Here is an 18,751-nt window from a genome sequence, read left to right as displayed (position 1 = left end):
AGTGTTCTTTTTTTTTAATATTCTGACTCAAATGTTTAATTAGTATGTACTCTTTAAAAAGATAAAAGCATCTTAAATGATTAGAAATTTTCACATACTATAGAGGAAGAGGATTATTTTGTCTGTCTTTCATTAAAGTGATCCGACAAGTTGTTCGGGGAAGGGTGTTTTTGAAATTGACATTTTTTTTCTGTTACCTTCATTTAGAGTGCTAAATCTGACGTGTCTGCTTTGGAGAAGAAACTAGAAAAGCGAAAAGCTGAAAGCCAGCCTATTACAGATGTCTTGAAGCAACTCATATATACTCTTTGTGAAGAAGAGGTATCTTAAGCAATGCAGAGATAATTGGAAACACATAGCTATATTTCTAAGGGGACATAAATGACTCTATTATGGAAAGACGATGGTTAAGCAAAGACAAGTGCGGTACTTGAGGTTTCATGGTTTGATGCTTATAAATCAAACATAAGTGCAAAAAGCAATTAAATCAAAAGGTTAACTAATTTCAGCAACACCTTGAATGGCATGTTTTGGGGTTGCTGAAGTTTGTTTACAATAATCTGCAAAGTGAATGATAGTAACAGCTGTGATAGGTTTATCATACATGCCAAATGTCCTTTCAAGCCATGGCTCCGGTCTCTTATATCTAGATTGTCAAGCAACTGATACATGCACTAGTCATTTGCAATTCAAATATTACTAGGTTGTTAATGCAGGGATTGAAATTCCATTTTCCTGCAGGAGGAAAGCTCTTCTGAGATAAAGGGTCTCTTGCCTTCATTCGGCAGGCGTCCAGCTGTAGTTTACATTCATTTAGCATGTGTCTGTAATTTGTGAGGTATCACCACACTTTTATTTAGTTTCTTGTTCTGTATGATCCTGCCTATAAAGCTGTATATGTAGGAACAGTAGCAGTCGTGCAGATGATAACACAAGATTCACTTCTAAGAATGTAGTTAAGGAAGAGTGATTCTCAGCTGTCTGTCTCTACAATTTTGCATCTGAAGGTAGGGCTAGAAGCAAATATCATTGTAAGTTCAAAATGGTGAAATGTATGAATAGAGATGTATGGAAAAAATATTCCGTGACATCGTTAAGTAGAATCTTATCCTTTAGGAAGTGCTTTTATTTTATTTCGGCAGTACACTAGGTGAAAATGTTATGAATTCCAAGTAAATGAGAACTACTTTAGAACTTGGGTACATTTACATTATCTGTGTGGATTAAAAAGTCTAAACAAATATGAACTTGAAGCAAGGAGTTAGTTTGAAATATGTTTTGAAGTGAACCTATAGGGTGTTTTAGGTACTGACTTCTGCAAAATTATCTTTATTTTTAAAATTTTCTAAACCATTTCAGCTTTGTGCTTTAAAATGTGATCTTCTATTATTAAAAGTACTGGAGCAGTCGCATAACTGCACACTGAACATATAAGATTCATAATGTCATATTGACTTTTCCTCCAGTTCACATCTTTGCTTTGTTCCTTTTTTAGAATATGCAAAAAGCCCTTGAAGTGAAAGCCAAATACGAACCGGACATGGTTGTCGGTGGCTATGCAGCCTTAATAAATTTGTGCTGTCGACATGATAATGTAGAAGAGGCAATGAACCTGAAAGAAAAAGTGTAAGTACACCGGCACCGAAACATGTCACAGAGATTTATGCTGATACACAGACCTTGTTGAATTAAGTAGGCTGAATATTAACCCCCTCATCCATTTTTAATTAGTTTTCCTCAGCAATGTATGTGCATTTAAAACAGGACGGTGTTTTTTTTTTTTTTTTTTAACAAAAAATGTTTTCTGTAATTGAACATCAGAAACAGCTACTTTGTCTGGACAACAATTATAACAAACACAAAAAGCAAGTTGCAGTATAGTTGAGGATCTATTTTGTTTTTGTTTTATATACACACACAGCATCTAAATTGAAGTTTGGCTTAAATTAAGAAGGAAGAAAAGAGGTAAATGTATTGTGTATTAAAATAGCATCTAGAATGCGTTTTTAGAATATGCTCTGTCTATATTATCATTAGAATAGCAGTGCTCCTGAGTGGCATTGTATTTTAAGGTTGACAATAAACATTCTACTTAAAATTTCTACTTTCAGAACTTCGTGTATCAGCTATTAAAATTACTTCCCCATTAAAACATGCTGTGACTGACTTTACTAGGAGTATATTGTTATGTATAGTCCTACTTGCCTCTTTTCCCTCTTTTCCCTGAAAGTTTCCCTTCAGTCCGATGCTATGGGGAACAAAACAAGTAGAATTACTTTCACATTTTGATATGTACTCACAAAGTATTTGCTTTTGTTTTACAGTATTTGAAGAGACAGGTGTTCAACACACCTTGCTTACGTTCTCAACTGTGAAATAATTGAGCTGTGAATATGCAGGAATTCACCACTCAGCATACGCTATTGTATTGATTTTAGGCATACTAACACTTGCACACAATTCCCATAGTGAGCTTGTATGAAGTTACTTCAAGTCTTTACTGAAGCTTCAATGCAGTAGCATGTTTTTACTCATCTGCCCTGAGTGTAGTGTAAAACTGCTGAGAGGCATGTTTTTGAATTGGTGCAAAAAGAGAAAACAGTAGAAGAATTCATCTAATAAATTCCAGGAAAGAGAAAATAAATACGTAGTGGTAACTCGAAAATAGTAGATTTTTGTGTATTGATCAAGGTTGAATAGATTCATGTTCTTTTCCTTATTGGAAAAAATATATAAGGACTGTATTTTTCTTTGCAGGCTTCTGGGGAACTGTGTTATTTTCTGCAGAAAATTATCAAATAATTAAACCATCTGTCTCTTTAAAGCTTTTATTTAAAATTTGGGGTTTTGTTGGTGAAAAACTGTAGAAAATATTTTTTCGTCTTTTGAAGTAGATGAGATTTTTCCTTTAACTCTGAAAACTTTTAGCTCTCAGTGCTTTTCTTTAGTTGCATAGTTTTTTTTTAAAAAAAGTCTTAAGTCTTTGTTCATAAAATCAGAACTTCTACTGATACAGTTCTTAATGTTTTAATTTCTAGCTTCCCTAAGGACTCACCTGTTGCTCTGGACACTGGAAAGTACATAGCACTGGTAGAAGTCCTAGCAAAGCATGGTAGACTAGAAGGTAATCCTTTTTGCTTTTATTCTATATTTCTGCTATATAATAAAGGTATCTTGCTTCAGGAATAAAAACGTGAGTTGATATTAATGGTATATCATGTCCTGAAAAGTGCTTGAACATTTTGCATACAAATTTGCATGTGAATTCAACCAGAGATGCTTGGACAGTGCAGGCCATTAGTTTTAATGGATTGGCAAGCTTGTCATTTACATTTGCACAGCTCAGTGCTTTTTGCATTTCTGCAGCTAGTTTTTATTAGCATTGCTGTTTGGATTGAGTTTGAAGATCATGACTTATGGCACAAATTGCGTATGTGCCTAGACTAATGGCTTTGTTTTTGCTTAAGAAGGTCTGAAGGCTGAACATAAAACCTATAAACATAACCTTCTCGTAAGAGCCAAGTACTGCAAAAAAATCATTTAACTTTTTATAAAGTATATATTTTTTCTGTTACTATTCTTATATGTGTTTGTTATTGCTTTTTAGAGTCAATCTGTCAAGCGGCCTGGAAATTTTGGCTTTTAATGAGTGTTCTGCCAGCTGCCTATTCTGGATTTCTAGATGTTTGCATTAAACTGTTAGCTCTTTAATTTCAGTAATTTAGTTTAATATCATTCTGTAATTTACGTGACTTGGTTGATCTTTAAAAGAACCCTAGACTATCATCAACTTTAAAGCATGATTCTGTATATTGAGTTCTGTGATTTTGTAGGAGACCTGACACAATAAAAACACTATCCAAGCTTATAAAACCGTAACATTTTGAATCCAAAATGCTATACAGCATTAAAAATCTAATGTAATACTTCTTCTTATATATCCTTCTCTGGAATTTTATCTTAAGCTTAACGTTAGAAAAATAATAATTAAAGCTGATTTTTTTTTTAATATAATAACAAATCAGATCATGGCTACCTCTGCATTAAAGCAGTTTGAAAAGATTAGCTTGCTTTTAAGAGCATAAGTGTCCCTCAGAAAATTAAGCAATTCATAAACGTAGCCAAATGTAAAGTGGTCAAAACATTCTGTCTATGCAATAATTAAGAACGTTACAAAAATGCACTTATTCCATATACCAAAATGTTTGTTTCTGCCTTACTAATGAAGCTTAATGAACCTAATGTTTTAACATGCAGTCTGTTAGAAAGCTTTCATTGGCTCTCCTTGGCTAATTAGTATCGACACAGCAAACAGGCCGTATCGGTATCAGACCATTAGTCTGGCTGTATATACAGTGTAAACATATCTTTATTATCTGGCCTCGTGACAAGCCATCTGCTGAAGAAACAATGGAGTGATTTAGCAGATGTTAGCATTGAACGATAAAAGCATCCATTTAGTAGAATCTTGCAGCTATAGGGCAGACTACACAGGGTTATGTGGTGCAGAGTGGGCACACAGTTCCTATCTATAATTTGTAGTCAAAGTTGCAGCAAAATGATAAAACCATGCTATTGTGGATTTATAATTGTAGTCTCGTTTAGAAATGCAAGTAGTAATTAACTTGAAATCGGCATTATACGCCAGAATTTACATTCCTGCTGGGTTTGAAATGCTGTTTTAATAGCAGTTTGTTTTCCCTACATGAAATTACCTAAGGGTCTTTTGTGTTGTTTCATTGTAGATGCTATTAACGTTCTAACAGAGATGAAAGAGAAGGACGTTCCGATCTCGGATAGAGCAGTTGCATCTTTTTTCCGCCTTCTTAATGGTGCTGCCATCCGAGGTGAAGTTGAAACAGTGAATCGGTTACATGAGACCATTGTGAACCTCGGGTTGGCAGAAACTGCTGCCCTTTATTCCCCTCTGATTACAGTTCACCTTGAAAAGTAAGCTATGTTTGGGCTGTAGATGAATTAAGTAATGATCCTTCCGTTTGAATGACCTTTGTATGCTATAAATAGTAGCATTCATGCTGGAAGGTGCTTATGTCTGCTAACACTTATATGCTTATATTACTTTAGCTTGGAGTAGTTGATTTCAAAAGTTAGGTAAGTTGGTTTTCGTCAGTTGTACATCAGTGTGCTATTGATGCGGGGACAACAGTTGTATACAGACAATAGAAGTGGTGACTGCTTATTGGAATACACTCACAAATGAGTTGGTTTTAAAGTCTGTTTGACAAGATAGCAGTGCAGAGTGAGATGGGTATTCTTAGTTCTGGAGTTTCCCATGGAAACTGTTATTTTTCCGCACCATCTAGTAGATCTCTGGTGAGTTGAAGAGCCCTTTTTGGAGGTGAAAATGTTCTAAATTCACGTACTTTGTGAATATCAGATGATTTTATATTGTTGCCTTCAGGCTGATGAATTTAAAGTACTGTCTGTTTTGTCTACTGTGTTTTTTTCCATATATACTTTCAATATCATTTAAGCCAGATAGGAAAGTTCATGCACTTGTTCTGGCAGGAAGTATGTGTAATTCCATGTGTCACGTTCCCATACTTAACTTTTTCATTGAGGTGCAGGATATTTGAATTAAGTGTATATGAGCTATGTGACAACTGCTTACTGAAATTGAGCTAAGAATCACTTTTATTTTTCCCTACTGTATGCACAGTTTTTTTTATCCCTTGTACATCATTTGTTTAGTCATTCAATTTTTATCTTTCAACTGCAGTGACTGATAAACTTCTTGCAGTTTGTTTCATGTATATCAAGTGTTATTGATTTAATATTAAATATAATATACCTATGAAATAAGTGACTATTTCATAGTATTGAGCATGTAAGTTAGCCTCAAAGATACATGTTAACATTTTGGTAGCATGGAGAGATTTTTAGTCCTTATGAGTATTCTGGGCACACAAAAATCTGTAATACTATTTTCTGCATTCAAAATTTTTGATAAGAACGTGTAATTCCTGGTGGATGAATATATATTTCTTTCTGAAAATAGCATTTTAGTGGATTGGTCAACAGAAGTATACAGAATGCAGTCAGCAACTCTGCCTTGATTATATCACAAGATGAGGCAGATGTCTGTGAAAGTAATTTAACTGCAGTCATATGTAACTAATGTGTTGGAAAAATATCTGATATGCTTTATAGTGCACAGTAAGTGTGGTTGCATTTTACATAATTGCTTTATGTACATTGACATGTAGAGTTGTATGTGGTAGTACTAGGTTCTCTTCACTTGAGATAGTGTATGGTGATGCGATGTGATCATGAGTAGGTGAAAAGGCAGACAGTAAAGATATTGTTCTAGCTTGCTTCCACATTATTTTGGAATATAAATGATTTGCAAAACTTCAAAAAAAAAAAAAAAAAAAGGATAGCATGTTTTTCTGTTTTGTTTGTTTTCTATTATTTTTAATGAATAGATTGGGGACTAGACTTTTCAAGAGGAAAATAGCTCCATACTGTAGAACTGTAGGACTACGAAGTCATTGGTACATATCTGTATAACTCTTAATATATCTCATATATTTAGATAGATAATACTGCAAAGAAAGCTCATTTTCTCTTCTTTTTGTCTTCTTTGAGAGACAAAAGTTTCTTTCTACATGGTTACCTTGGAAAGAATAATTGCATTTTACTGATTTTTTTGTGTAGGAAATCCTGAGGATTTTTCGAAGTTCTGAGTGACTGAAATAAGCATTAGTCATTTCTTTCAGCAGTAGTGCTTACTATTTGCCATCCTACAGCTCAAGTATCATACTGAAATGTTGTCATTTAGCTGCAGGTTGTCAGCATGCCTCTGAAATTAGCTGTGGAACATTTTTTTTTTTCATGTTGCATAGCATTGGTTGCACTAGTGTTTTGTGTTCTTAATTGAATTCAAACTTTTTAATTGCTTGTAAAGGAATCTGTGATTTCCTTTTGAAGATTTTGACAATAGTAGGATTAAATATTTTCATGTACCCCTCTTCTCTGTACATAGCCATAAATTTTCTAAAATTCTTCTTAAATTGTAGTGCATGTTAAAAGTGAGAATTCACAGCAGAGCACGGAAAAGGAAAAAACAATCATTGTTGATTATTGTCTGCTGCTGTACTGTACAGTACTTTGCTAGTACCTATTTCCAGAGAAGTAAAAATAAATGTAATAATTACTGGTAATTTTTTTCTTCTGAGAAAGATGCTCAAGCCAACTTTGAGACAACCAAAAATAGGAGTATTTAACCTCATGAGAAACTTGATCCAATTCCTGTCTTAACGTAATTTTATTCTCTTTGTAAAATACTACCTCTGGGAAATGAAAGAAAAGAGAACATCTTGAGGTATTAAATTTTTTCGTATTATAGACGGGATCAACAACATATTCTGTGGTTTTAAGTCACTGAACATAAGCAGTTAATAGCTGTATTTTTAAAGATCAAAAAACCTGGATTGTGTTTCTTTAAAAATGATCAACATACTGTAATGCAGCACTGTCCATTGAAGCATTGTGTGCTGATTTGTGATTAGGTTCGTATAAAGCCATATTTGTTTGGTGTCTTACGTAGCAGGTAGTGTGAATACTGTGCCTTGACAATTTTTCTTTTGTTTTCACAGAGTTAAATTCACCAGTGATTTTGTTTGAGAAAATTCTGTAGCACATATAAGTTAATTTCCTTTAAATTTACTCCTAAAATAGGCACTTTCTAAAATTAGGTAGTATTTTTAGGGAAAACCTAACCTCTGGTAGAGACAGTTTCTGTAATTTGTTGCAGCTTTATTTCAAATATTTGCATTAAAACTCTTTATGTCTTGCAATGAAATTAAGGATGTTTGGCTCTCTTACTCCATTATTGCAATTAGGAATTTAGCATCATCAGTGCCAAAGGACAAAAGTGTCTCATTTGCCCTATGGGGACAGGGCAGCGATAAGATGATTTTTCGTCAAGGATCATTGGGTCGTAATTAAGTTACATTCATGGCTATTGCTTTTTGAAGGATGATTGGTAAATGACAGGCTTCATGTGCTTGGTGCGGACAGTGTTCACTAGGGTTTTTTCTCTCTCTGTCAGAAAATCCTGTTGAGTCTGATAATGTAAATGTGGCATTTTATTCTGAACAAAAGAGCAGGGAAATGAGCTATCTTGTCTAATCATTCAGTTGTTTAACACCGACTTCCAGTTTAGACTCAATTGGCTGGAAAGCACTTGACATGTGAAGTTAGTGCTGTTCGGAACGCATGTTTGAGTAAATTTTAAAGTAAGTGACAGCTAAATTGTACCTAGGGAAATTACAAAGCCTTCAACACAGTTAATTTTTTGGGGAGGATTAGTTGTAATTGCAACACCAGTCTCCTTGAAGATTCCTTAGTATAGCAAATGAACAGAAAAACATTTAGCTCTTTCAAGAGCCTGTTCTCTTTTAACGGAATAATTTCTGTAAAGCTGATTGTACCTTGCTGAATTGACTTTTCTCTACAGTAACATCTGCTTCAGATTTGTAGAGAGGGATTTGTTTTACCAGTCTACCCTCCACCCCCACCCCAGAGAGTCCCTTTTTTCTTTCTACCTCTCTAGCGGTTTCAGGTTTGAGAGCTTTTCAATCAGTAAACCCCTTAGGTAAATTGCCACTTCACTAAAGCTTTATGCATAATGTTGCAGCACTTCATTCCAATTAAAATCAATATTTGGAGTCTTATTTTTATCAGGTAGACTCTCGGGTTGGCAAAGTTGTTTATTGCTAGTAAAAGGGTTAGCTTCAGTGCTATGCTCTTGAAGCAGGAGGGGAGTGGCATGTTGAATTTAAAGGGGGTGTTATATCCATGCATGATGTTACAGCCAGTCTTGCTGTAGCATGTGTTCTGCAAACATGGGGACATCTAAGTCATTCGGTCTCCTTGGATAAGCTTTGTGCATGAGGAAAAATTGCCCATGTTTTGGAGGTTTGTGCTCATAGCGTCTTTGACTTCATAGGCATACTAAACAGAAAACAAGTGAATCCAAAAACTTGGTAATCCTAACTTTAGCTCTAATTTAGTTGAAAAATAGTAGCTAACAGGGACTTCGACTGGGTTATATAAGAGATGAGCATAATACAGATGTGACTGTGGCTTCTCCTGTCATTTGGAAATAACAGTATAGATTAGTTTTTCAATGGATTCGGTGAGGGGGAGCAGTATACGAAATCTGAAGTGTAATAGATATTAGCCTTTAACAGAATACTACTTATAAGTAACTGAAATAAACCTTTACAATCTGGCCACCTGAAAATGAGGCATGTGTTCATGTTTTAAACAATAATTTTGTGCAGGCTGCCACAGAAAGTCTTTCTTCTGTGACTTGATCCACATTAATTACACAGTTATTATGGACAGTTTTTAGCTTAGTAGTGTAGAAAGTAATTATCTAGCAAGATTAAAGGGCATTTGACATGCATAAGTTTTGACAAAAGTGTCTGCCAAGTGTTTTCAAATGCACAGCTGTTTATTGGCTTTAAATGCTTATGCCTAAACATCATGTTCTTAAAATGCAAATAGTCATCTCTTTGTGTGGCTTTTTTTTTTAAGTTAGTGAGTCATAACAAGAAACACACTACAATCTTACCTACACTTGGAATTTGAAAGCTCTAGTAGGTTCCTGATTTTGATTGTGTTTTTCTACTAGGATTGTCTTAGAGAAGTTGTTGCTAGGATGTACCTCAGGATTAATTGCAGTTTGTGACAGTTGTGAGATACTGCAAGTTGTTAGGTAAATCGCATTAATTTAAGTACAAGCAGATGGGTGTTATTTACCCTTGCAATGCAAGTACTGACAGTTTCTTTTTGGAGGCTGAACTTTTGTACAATTGTTTTATGCCTGTTCTATTGTTCATTCATTTTATTTATTTATTTACTGATGGAATGCAACAGAACAAATGCCAGATTTTGATAGATTAAAACCAAATGTCAAGTATATGAGTGTATAAGATATTGACCTCCTTTAATGCAGAGTTATTTGAGAACCTATGAGCAGTAAGTATCAGAAACAAGTACAGTATTTCCATTTTTTGTAATCTCAGTCCTTTACTGACATTTTTTCTCTGCGTATACAGTATTAATGCTTCCAGAAATAAACACTTAAAGACTAGAAAACTCTTAATGCTCCTGTTTGAATGACATTCCAATTATTCATTCATTTATTGATAGCTTTGACCTAAAAACAGTCACTGTAATCCTTTAGGAATGCAGCCAAGGCAATACTATGGCTGCTTGAGCATCAGTCTGAAAAGCTAGATTTATCACTGGAAACTTTAATTTGAATCTATGAATGTTGTTGTGCCTCCTTAGAAAGTGAGCAGTTTTCTGCAAAACTGTGGGTTTGGTTTTTTTTTAAGATGTTAACTGAACTTGCATCTAAAGTAGGAGAAAAATACTGATTATATAAAGCTTTATATCTGTCTGTGGTAACTACCATAGTATTTCTCTTTTATGACAGTAATCTAGCCTGCAACAGCTACTTGCAGTTTTGAAATTAACCTGTAATTTAGTCTTCACCCCAAATGACAAAAATTCAAATGACTTCATGGGGTGCCAGAAGATGCACTGTAAACAGGGCTCAGTAAGGGGGATAAGGTAGAAATCTGTCATCTTGAGTTCATTTTCAGAACACTAGTGTTGCTGAGCAAAATGAATTCTTCTATATTTTACTGTTTAAGAAAAATATTAAAATATTAGCTTAGATAAAGGTAATAGTATGTAGTAGTCTAGAACGTTCATTCCTTGAAAAAAAATAAAAAGCGTAATGTGTGCTGCACAAGAAATGCACAAGGAGAAGGAATCTTAATTTCTTAATAATATCTTAATTTGTTAAGGTTGAATTAATAATAAAGTAGCTTCAGGAATGCAAAATCTTGATCTCAAGTCATTTATTATAACCTTCAATTGCTACTATTGAGTGATTTTTTTTAAGCTCACCTACTTTCTATCACCCTGAATTTGATAGTCCTTTCGAAATCTAAAATGCATTTTTCTTGACTGTTAGTCTTCTTTTTATATTTTCTTTGTGTTTTCTTAGTTTGATTTGTTTCTGTTTAAACTTTTTAGTACCAAGAGTAACTACGCATTGTTTTACCACTCTTTCAGTGGTTATCTTCTTTGATTGGTTTGTAATCCTTTTCAAAAATGGTCTGCAGAAGGTGATTTCATTCTTTCAAATGCACCATGTTAAAAATTACATGTGCTAGTTATTTCCTAAAATTCCAGATCTCTTTCCAGATCTCTTTTTGATGGCTTTTCAGATTTAGGTTATGAAGGCTTTAATACTGTATACATAGTGGAGAAAAATGTGACTGCGTGACTGAGGTAACAAAAAAGGAAATACTGTACTTGTTATGAGTATTTGTGACGTGAAGATAGGTAACGTGAAGATATATGAATAAGTCTGCATTTAAGAAAGTCAGCATCTTATGTGCTAATTTATTAGTACCATGACTTTGTCTGTGATGGTCAGTCCTGCATAAAATACATTTTGATACATTGCATTTAATTTAACAACAAATTAAAAAATATATATATTTATATATACACCTTCATTACAGAAAATATGCATTATGACTTTTACATAGAATTGTAAAATGATGACCTGTAGTTCTGTTGAAAGAAAAGGAATGGAAATCAAGCTGGTGACTTATAACTAGTTTGGAAAAGTGTAAAACTAGTGTAAGGCAGTATGAACAATTTTGTTCAACTTGGCTGACTGAAAAGTTTTATACTGAAATAAAAATTCTGTTTCAAGGAGTTTGTACGTTATCTGAACACGTCTGAACAGAGACATTTGGAGGTAATATATATGTACAACATTACATCTTCAGAAGAAAAATGGAGCTCACAAACTGAAATTTCTGTGGAATTGGTATTTTATCACAGTAGTACATGGCAGAACTTGAGAATTCTATTTCAAAAACTAAATAAATGTAATGGTGCGGAGTGTTGCATCTCTGCTTAATTTGTCTGGAACAGTGATGATCATGCACTCAAAAATTATGCAGCTGGGAGGTTTGGGTATAAAACTAAAGCTTTTTTCATTTATTTGTCTATCATGTTACATTATACTTGCTTGTAGTAAAACTTTGCCAGTTACTTAAAAAATAACTATGGAATAAAAATAACTGGCTTGCATGTGATTTCTCCTAGAAATTTTCCAAGATTGAAGTGCATGCACTACTCAGTTTTGCTACTGAAATGTCTACCTGTTTATTCTTGTTTTGTTTCTTTCCACAAGGGATGACATGCCTGCTGCTCTGGAAGTTTTAATGGACTGTTACAAGAAGCATGGTAAAATTCTTCAGCTTCATAACATCTACTGTAGACTGATAGAAAAAGGAGATACTGAACTCCTGCAAAAAGGTTGGTTGTATATTGTCTAGTATCATCTGATTATATGGAGTCTTCTGGAAGGTTTTTTTTCCATGATCTGTATATAATTTCTTTTAACAGAAAGAACAAAATGATGTGTGCTTGTGTTACTTTAAAGCATTTAAATTATGTCTACATTCTTCAGATAGAGAAGTTATTAGGTTTAAAATTAATTAAAATTAATGTTTAGATAATGTAGCAACAGGTTCTTATCAGTACTAATACTTGTTCCAGCTACACATGCTTTTACATATATATATATATATAAATATACATATATATATATACATAAATATATATATATATGTAAGAGGGTTTTTTTTAATATTAAATATATATAAGGATAACAAATGAATATATATTAAAGCTGCAACTAATTGTATAGAATGCCATAATCATTCCGTATGTTTCAAAATGTATTTTTGTTTGTGTGCATGTATGTACAGATGGAGTTTTGTAATGCTTGGAAAATGTTTGTTTTAAGAATATTTGATGTTCATATTAAAATATTTTAATTTATTTATTAAATTAATCGTTTTTCATTCAGTTTCAGATTTTATAAGCAGCGAATATGGTGACATGATGGCTCTGTATGATCTCTTCTTTGCCTTCTTGCAAACAAGAAAATACAAAGAGGCCAGGAAGGTTATTGAGGTAGCGTTTTAACTCTGTTACTCTCTTCATGCAGCCATCCAGACTCTTAATTAAAAGCATTTAAAGTTTTTAACCTTTAATTAGACTTGTTCTGATTCATGTTAATAGAATTCAATCCCAATAATAAAAAAAAAAAAAAGAAAAAGAAAAAGAAAAAGCGTTGACCAGCTTTATTTTGTATAATTACAGTTCAGAAGAGAAACGGTCTTATGTATTGAAATTGTTTCCTCACTTTTTCAAATTTGCTGTTATATATCAAGATGATATTTGCATATTAAATATCGGATTGTGAAACAATTAAATTAAACAGGCATTCCTGGGTGTAAAGTTGCTAATCCTCTTTTCGAAGGAATTCTTTGTTCTTAAAAGCACTGGAATTTAATTTGCTGCAGACCATGCTCAGATTTATTTGTAATGCTTGTCTACAAGTTAATCAGCCAAACAAGTGCTGTCTGCTGCTGGTTGGCATTTAATTTAGCATTTCTTCTTTCTCGTTCTCTCTCTTTTTCAGGATAGTAAGCAGCTTATAGGAAGTGGTAGGTGACAAACTTGGTCTATTTAGGATTAGTATATTTTATCTAGACTTGATTGAAATTGTGCTTACTGAAATTGAGAAGTCAAAGGGGCAGCTGCAGAATCTGCCCAGATTGTGATTATTTTTCTTTCTAACGCAGTCATATATTTTTAAAATGCTGCATAAGTTTTCAAGTTAATGTGTGGGAGAAGGGATCTTACAGAAAAAAAATATACTTATCATTTTTGTGTTATGTACGTAAACAACTCTGTAACCTCACTTTATTCTTCTGAAGTCACAGTATTTTTTTATTGTTGTTTTAAAATATGAGATACCACTTGAATTATTATCCAGTAGAAATCTTGCATTTCAAAATCTGTGTGCTTGTCTGTGGTAGTGCTGAGCAAAATGTAGAGGCATCAATATTTCTGCTCAGAGATGGTTTTTTAGAGCTCATTCTAATACTACAGAAGAACAGAAATATCAGTATCTAACAGAAGGTGATGCTGAGCAGTTCAGCTGTTCTGGTAATGATTAAAGCACAAGGAAGTACAAATTTGTGGTCTCAGAACTGGAAATAGGAATTTCTTAGATCCTGGCATTTGATTTGTCAACACTTCTATTAGTGGCTGCACTTCAGCAGTTATGAATAGGACAGTAAGCAAATTATCAAATTCTCTATACGTTGAATGTTTTTGCTGGTTGTGCCAGTTAATCTCTGGAAGGATTTAGTATTTGGTGTTTGACCATAAGCTATTAGTAATCATAAACATAAACATTCATTTCAAAACTGCTATCTGGAGAAAAAATGACAGTTATTCTGTCTTTATATGCTCGTTAGAGTAGGATTTCTTGTTCTTATTCGGGCTTTGTATATGCTTTTGAAAATTTCTTTTTTAATTTTCTGAATCTTTAGAAATACAGAAATTCAGCTAAGAAAAGGATGTGTGTATGAGGGCTGCTCCGAAATTAATGCCTCCTATTTTGATATGTTGGCGAGTAATGTCAGTGAGATAGTGGTGGTCTGGCAGTGCAGGTTGACCTTTCCCACCAGTATTCCATTCTGTTTAGTTGCCATGCAACATTAAGTAAAGGTGATCAAATTTGGGACTGCTTTGCTTTATAGGATTTGTAGACATGGGTTGCCTGTCAGGAAATACTTTTATCATGTGTTGCTGATTGTGGTGATCAGTTGATTTTAGTAGTAACATTTGAGTATCATAAAGGGCATAGGAATGAAGCTAGAAAAAAAAACATTTTGTAGGAGCTAAGGAATTAAAGACTGCAGAGGATGTGTTCTTTTAAGTGATGTGTTACTCATTGGTGATCACACTGAAGTTGTAGTTCCTGCTTGCTTTTGCTTCTTCTAAAAATCAGAAGTCTACTGGATGCTCATGTGAAGGTGGCACCTGCTGCCTTGAAGAATTTACAACTCAAACCCCCAGGATAAGAAAATAACCCTTAAGTCGAAATCTTCAATTAAAATAGAACTGAATGGCAACAGTGGAAAAGGAAAGAGATGATTTGAGTGAGATTATAAAACAAATGGGTCATGAAGTTGTGTATGTACATAATCTCATGGTAAATGTGTTGTGCATGCACGTATATAAGCTCATGTTGTGGGATGTTGTCATAACAAGAAAGCTCTGGGTGTACATCTGCTTGTTGGAAGGGCAGCAAGACTGCTTTAAGTAAAGCATGATAGATTAATAGAAAAGAGATGAGGCAAAAAAAATGTGCCTGATTAATACAAGAACAAGTAAATTGAAATATATGGCAGCTTTATGTTGCAAGTCTCTCTTGAAGCAGTGCAAGGCAGAAGAGAAACTGAGAGAAGGCTCAAGGGAGGGGTAGACATAACTAGTTTCTAATATCTCATAGTTTGATTAGCTTACAGTTTGAAATTTGCTGCACTGTCTTGTTAAGATCTTAATGTCTGCTCTCATTTGTTTTGTGGCACGTAACTAAAAAAGACTCGGAGACAGGACCTCCAAATGAGGTATGGTTAGCTTCTCTGTAAAGAGAAGGTCTGCTTTTTTTTTTCTAGCTATGCCTGGCAATTACTGAATGCTTGAAGTTTTGCTGGTAGGTGATATGTTGCTAGATGTTCTGAGTCTAAGGCAGAAGAACAAGTTATGCAATTGCATACTGTAGTACATCAAAGCATGATTTAGTCTTTGGGTCTTAATTATATCTCTAATAAGTCAGATTCTGTTATGGGTCCTTCAAAGGTAATCATACCACAGCAGTCATAGGTACCATCTTTTCGCCCCTTGACATGAAGTCACTTTAGTAGCTTGCTTTCACTTGGACTGACACAGTATGACTTTTATGTCAACAGCGATAGCTGTAGTTATACAGGATTTTTTCCCTTACTTCTAAAGGCAGTTTAATTGCCTTTTTGCCCTCAATTACAGTTAAAAAAAAAAAAAAAAGTGTTATGTGAATTTTTTTTTTTTACTCTAAATGCATTAAAAAATTGAAGGCTAAAAGAAATAGTGGAATACCTTTAAATGGGATTCAGGTCTGTATTCAGGTCTGTCTTCTAAGATGTTGCTTTATTTTGGTAACACCACATTTTCTCATGGAGGGTGTTTATGTGTAATTCTTCATATATGTTCTTTCAGAGCTCCAGGTGCTAGAACCAAGAGTCTAGAAGAGTTACTTGACCTAGTACACTTTTCAGTGATTCTTGCCACTTAACCGGACTTAGTTGTCCCACATCCCTTCAGTCGAATACTTTGTTGCCAACTGTCACTCTTGCCTGCTTTATTTAGCTGATCTAGCAGATGGCTGAGGGCTGGACTGATCTGAAGGTTGTCCACCAGAGGGGCAGAATGAGAAAGGGAATGTTGTGCCAACTTTGAGGAATCTGCTTCTCTGCTGGTTCTGTTACTCTCTTTGAATACTATGTGGAGATAAAGATTTAATTACCTTTGCAGTTACAGTATAGCTGTTTTGTGTCACTTTGATTCAGTTTTAATCGTTCAGTTATCTGGGAAGTTTGCATGGAGTTGTCCTTGTTGTAGGTGTTTACCTGTGTGATTATGGTTGAGTATTTCTAGACTTGTACTTTTTCCTTCATTTATTAGTCATGCTGGATGTTATCAAAATATTCTTTCAAGCTGCTTGTTAAGCTGTGCCCACGGTCTAGACTACGCACTTGACTCCATGAGGTAGAGTTGCAAGATTTCTGTAACAGTCATTCAGTGGAGCTTCAAAGGAGCCATTCTTTAAATCTGCTTAGCCAAAGAATCACAGAGTCACAGGATTGTAGGGGTTGGAAGGGACCTCTATAGGTAACCCCCCTGCCAAAGCAGCTCCCCAGCCCAGGTTGCACAGGTAGACGACCAGGTGGGTCTTGAACATCTCCAGAGAAGGAGACTTCACCACCCCTCTGTGCAGCCTGTGCCACTGCTCTCTCACTGCACTGCAAAAAAAGTTTCAACTGTTTTCCTGAGGTAAAAATGAACAATTCACACTTATGGCTAAAATATGGAAGCTCAAATGATGACATTTGTTGTTGAAATTAGACAGCCTCAGTCAGAACTATAGGTTAACTTTCTTAAGTAACAGAAAAGAAAGTGAAATAACTATTGTGGATTACTGTTTCTGTCTTTAAAGCAAACAAACACAGAACCAGCAATAATAAAAACCAACAACAAACAAACAAGTTATTGCTGGAATCCCAGAGGAGGAATTCAAAATAATGAAACAAATGGAAAATATGAGTGTTGATTGTACGTTATTAATGAATTTTTGTATTGCTTGGAATGGAAATGGTGATCAATCCCTCCTTAGTCTCAATCCCTCCTTAGTCTACAACTAACTTTTAATATGTTGTAATGATTGAAGTGCTTAAAGCAGTTTCTTCTGAACTTGAACACTCCACAAAACCCTAAATAGATAGAATTTGGAATGGCAGTATGTTGCAAACAAACTGAACCATCTGTAAGCTTTTACTTGAGAATGATACATGCAGCATTGCTAAAAGTGTATATGTAAGGTATATTAATATTGTAAAATATTGTAAGAGTGCACCCAAAGCTACAGGCTAGCAGGACAGGAGGTGTTTTTTTTTTTTTTTTTTTTTTTTTTTTTTTTTTACAGAAATTCTCTTTGCTTGTGTTTTGTATGATTGTTTTCCTTAAGGTGAGCAAAAATGTTTCATAAAGCCATTTTAGATAAACATATAAATACATTTTCTCTTTTGTAGAACACATCTACAAAGAAAAAAAGGAAATGAAATGAAAGAAGGATAGTGAGACTACTCTTAAATCTTTTCATTCTTTTAAACTTACACAACTCCATGGGAAAAGTTCATTGAGAAGGCTGCCATTTTCCAGGCAGGACCTACTGTTGCAGTATACTGCAGAAATGTCAAGAGGAAAAATCCCTTAAACATAGTTTCTTCTTTTCTAGATTTTTATGGTCGTATATGTATTAGCATTTGTTTATTACTGGTTTTCTGCAAGCTCTGCACTGATGTAGACATTACATCTTTGGGCAGCAATGTAGTGGCATTTTAAATAAAAGCATTTTAAAAAGGAAATAAAATCACTACCATTTTTAGTTAGGTGCTTCTGGACTCATAAGAAATAGGAGTTGATAGAGACTTTTTTTTCTTGACAGATACTTGATGTCTTCCTAGATTAAATCACACGAGCTAGTAAATTAAAGTAGTTCCCTTAATAAAACAGCAAAAGCTCTTGTTTCTGCTCTGTTTGTAGTTTTACTGCAAATGAAGGCTAAGAGAGTATTACTGTATTTAGGAGATAGGGGAAAATCACAGAACCGTATGGCTGAATTTTTAATACAAAACCAACCTATACCAGTTCCCTAGTGCAAGAGGAGCCTTCTGTGAAAATGTCATTGCATGGTGCATGGCTTCAGAATCATTTTTATTAAATTTTGTCTGGAGTTTTCCCTCACCTTCTGCCCTTGTATTAAAAATATCCTGTATATTTAATAGGAGTGATACACTGTCTCTCATATATCAAGATTTTTATGTGGAGAATTGAAGGACAATCTAGCTGTGAAATATTTTTAATGAAATGTGTTTCCAGTGTCAGTAAATACAAGAAAAAGCATTTGTTGATGAAATTCAAGATGTGACAAAAGAACTATTTCAGGTGAGTTTAGTGTGCAGGAATAAATCTATCAACAGATGTCAAGTTAATTCAGGAGGTA

The 18,751-nt window shown here is 34.2% G+C and overlaps 2 protein-coding genes across 3 annotated transcripts in view; one reads left to right on the top strand and one right to left on the bottom strand.

Annotated features, from left to right (window-relative positions):
- ABCG8 (ATP binding cassette subfamily G member 8) overlaps positions 1–18,751 on the bottom strand; it is a 451,150-nt gene that overhangs the window by 369,271 nt on the left and 63,128 nt on the right. The gene's annotated exons all lie outside the window — the stretch shown is intronic.
- LRPPRC (leucine rich pentatricopeptide repeat containing) overlaps positions 1–18,751 on the top strand; it is a 91,985-nt gene that overhangs the window by 32,432 nt on the left and 40,802 nt on the right. Inside the window, exons 20-25 of the mRNA XM_065753760.1 lie at positions 208–321; positions 1,496–1,626; positions 3,039–3,124; positions 4,746–4,950; positions 12,260–12,384; positions 12,941–13,047. Coding sequence (XP_065609832.1) covers positions 208–321; positions 1,496–1,626; positions 3,039–3,124; positions 4,746–4,950; positions 12,260–12,384; positions 12,941–13,047 — 768 coding nt within the window. The remainder of the gene's footprint in view (positions 1–207; positions 322–1,495; positions 1,627–3,038; positions 3,125–4,745; positions 4,951–12,259; positions 12,385–12,940; positions 13,048–18,751) is intronic.

The sequence above is a fragment of the Cyrtonyx montezumae genome, unplaced genomic scaffold (genome assembly GCF_038088225.1).
Source record: "Cyrtonyx montezumae isolate F1298 unplaced genomic scaffold, pur_monq_1.0 scaffold_0, whole genome shotgun sequence".
NCBI classification, from domain to species: domain Eukaryota; kingdom Metazoa; phylum Chordata; class Aves; order Galliformes; family Odontophoridae; genus Cyrtonyx; species Cyrtonyx montezumae.
Note: the sequence above shows the minus strand (reverse complement) of the source record. Positions and strands in the feature narration are given on the sequence as shown.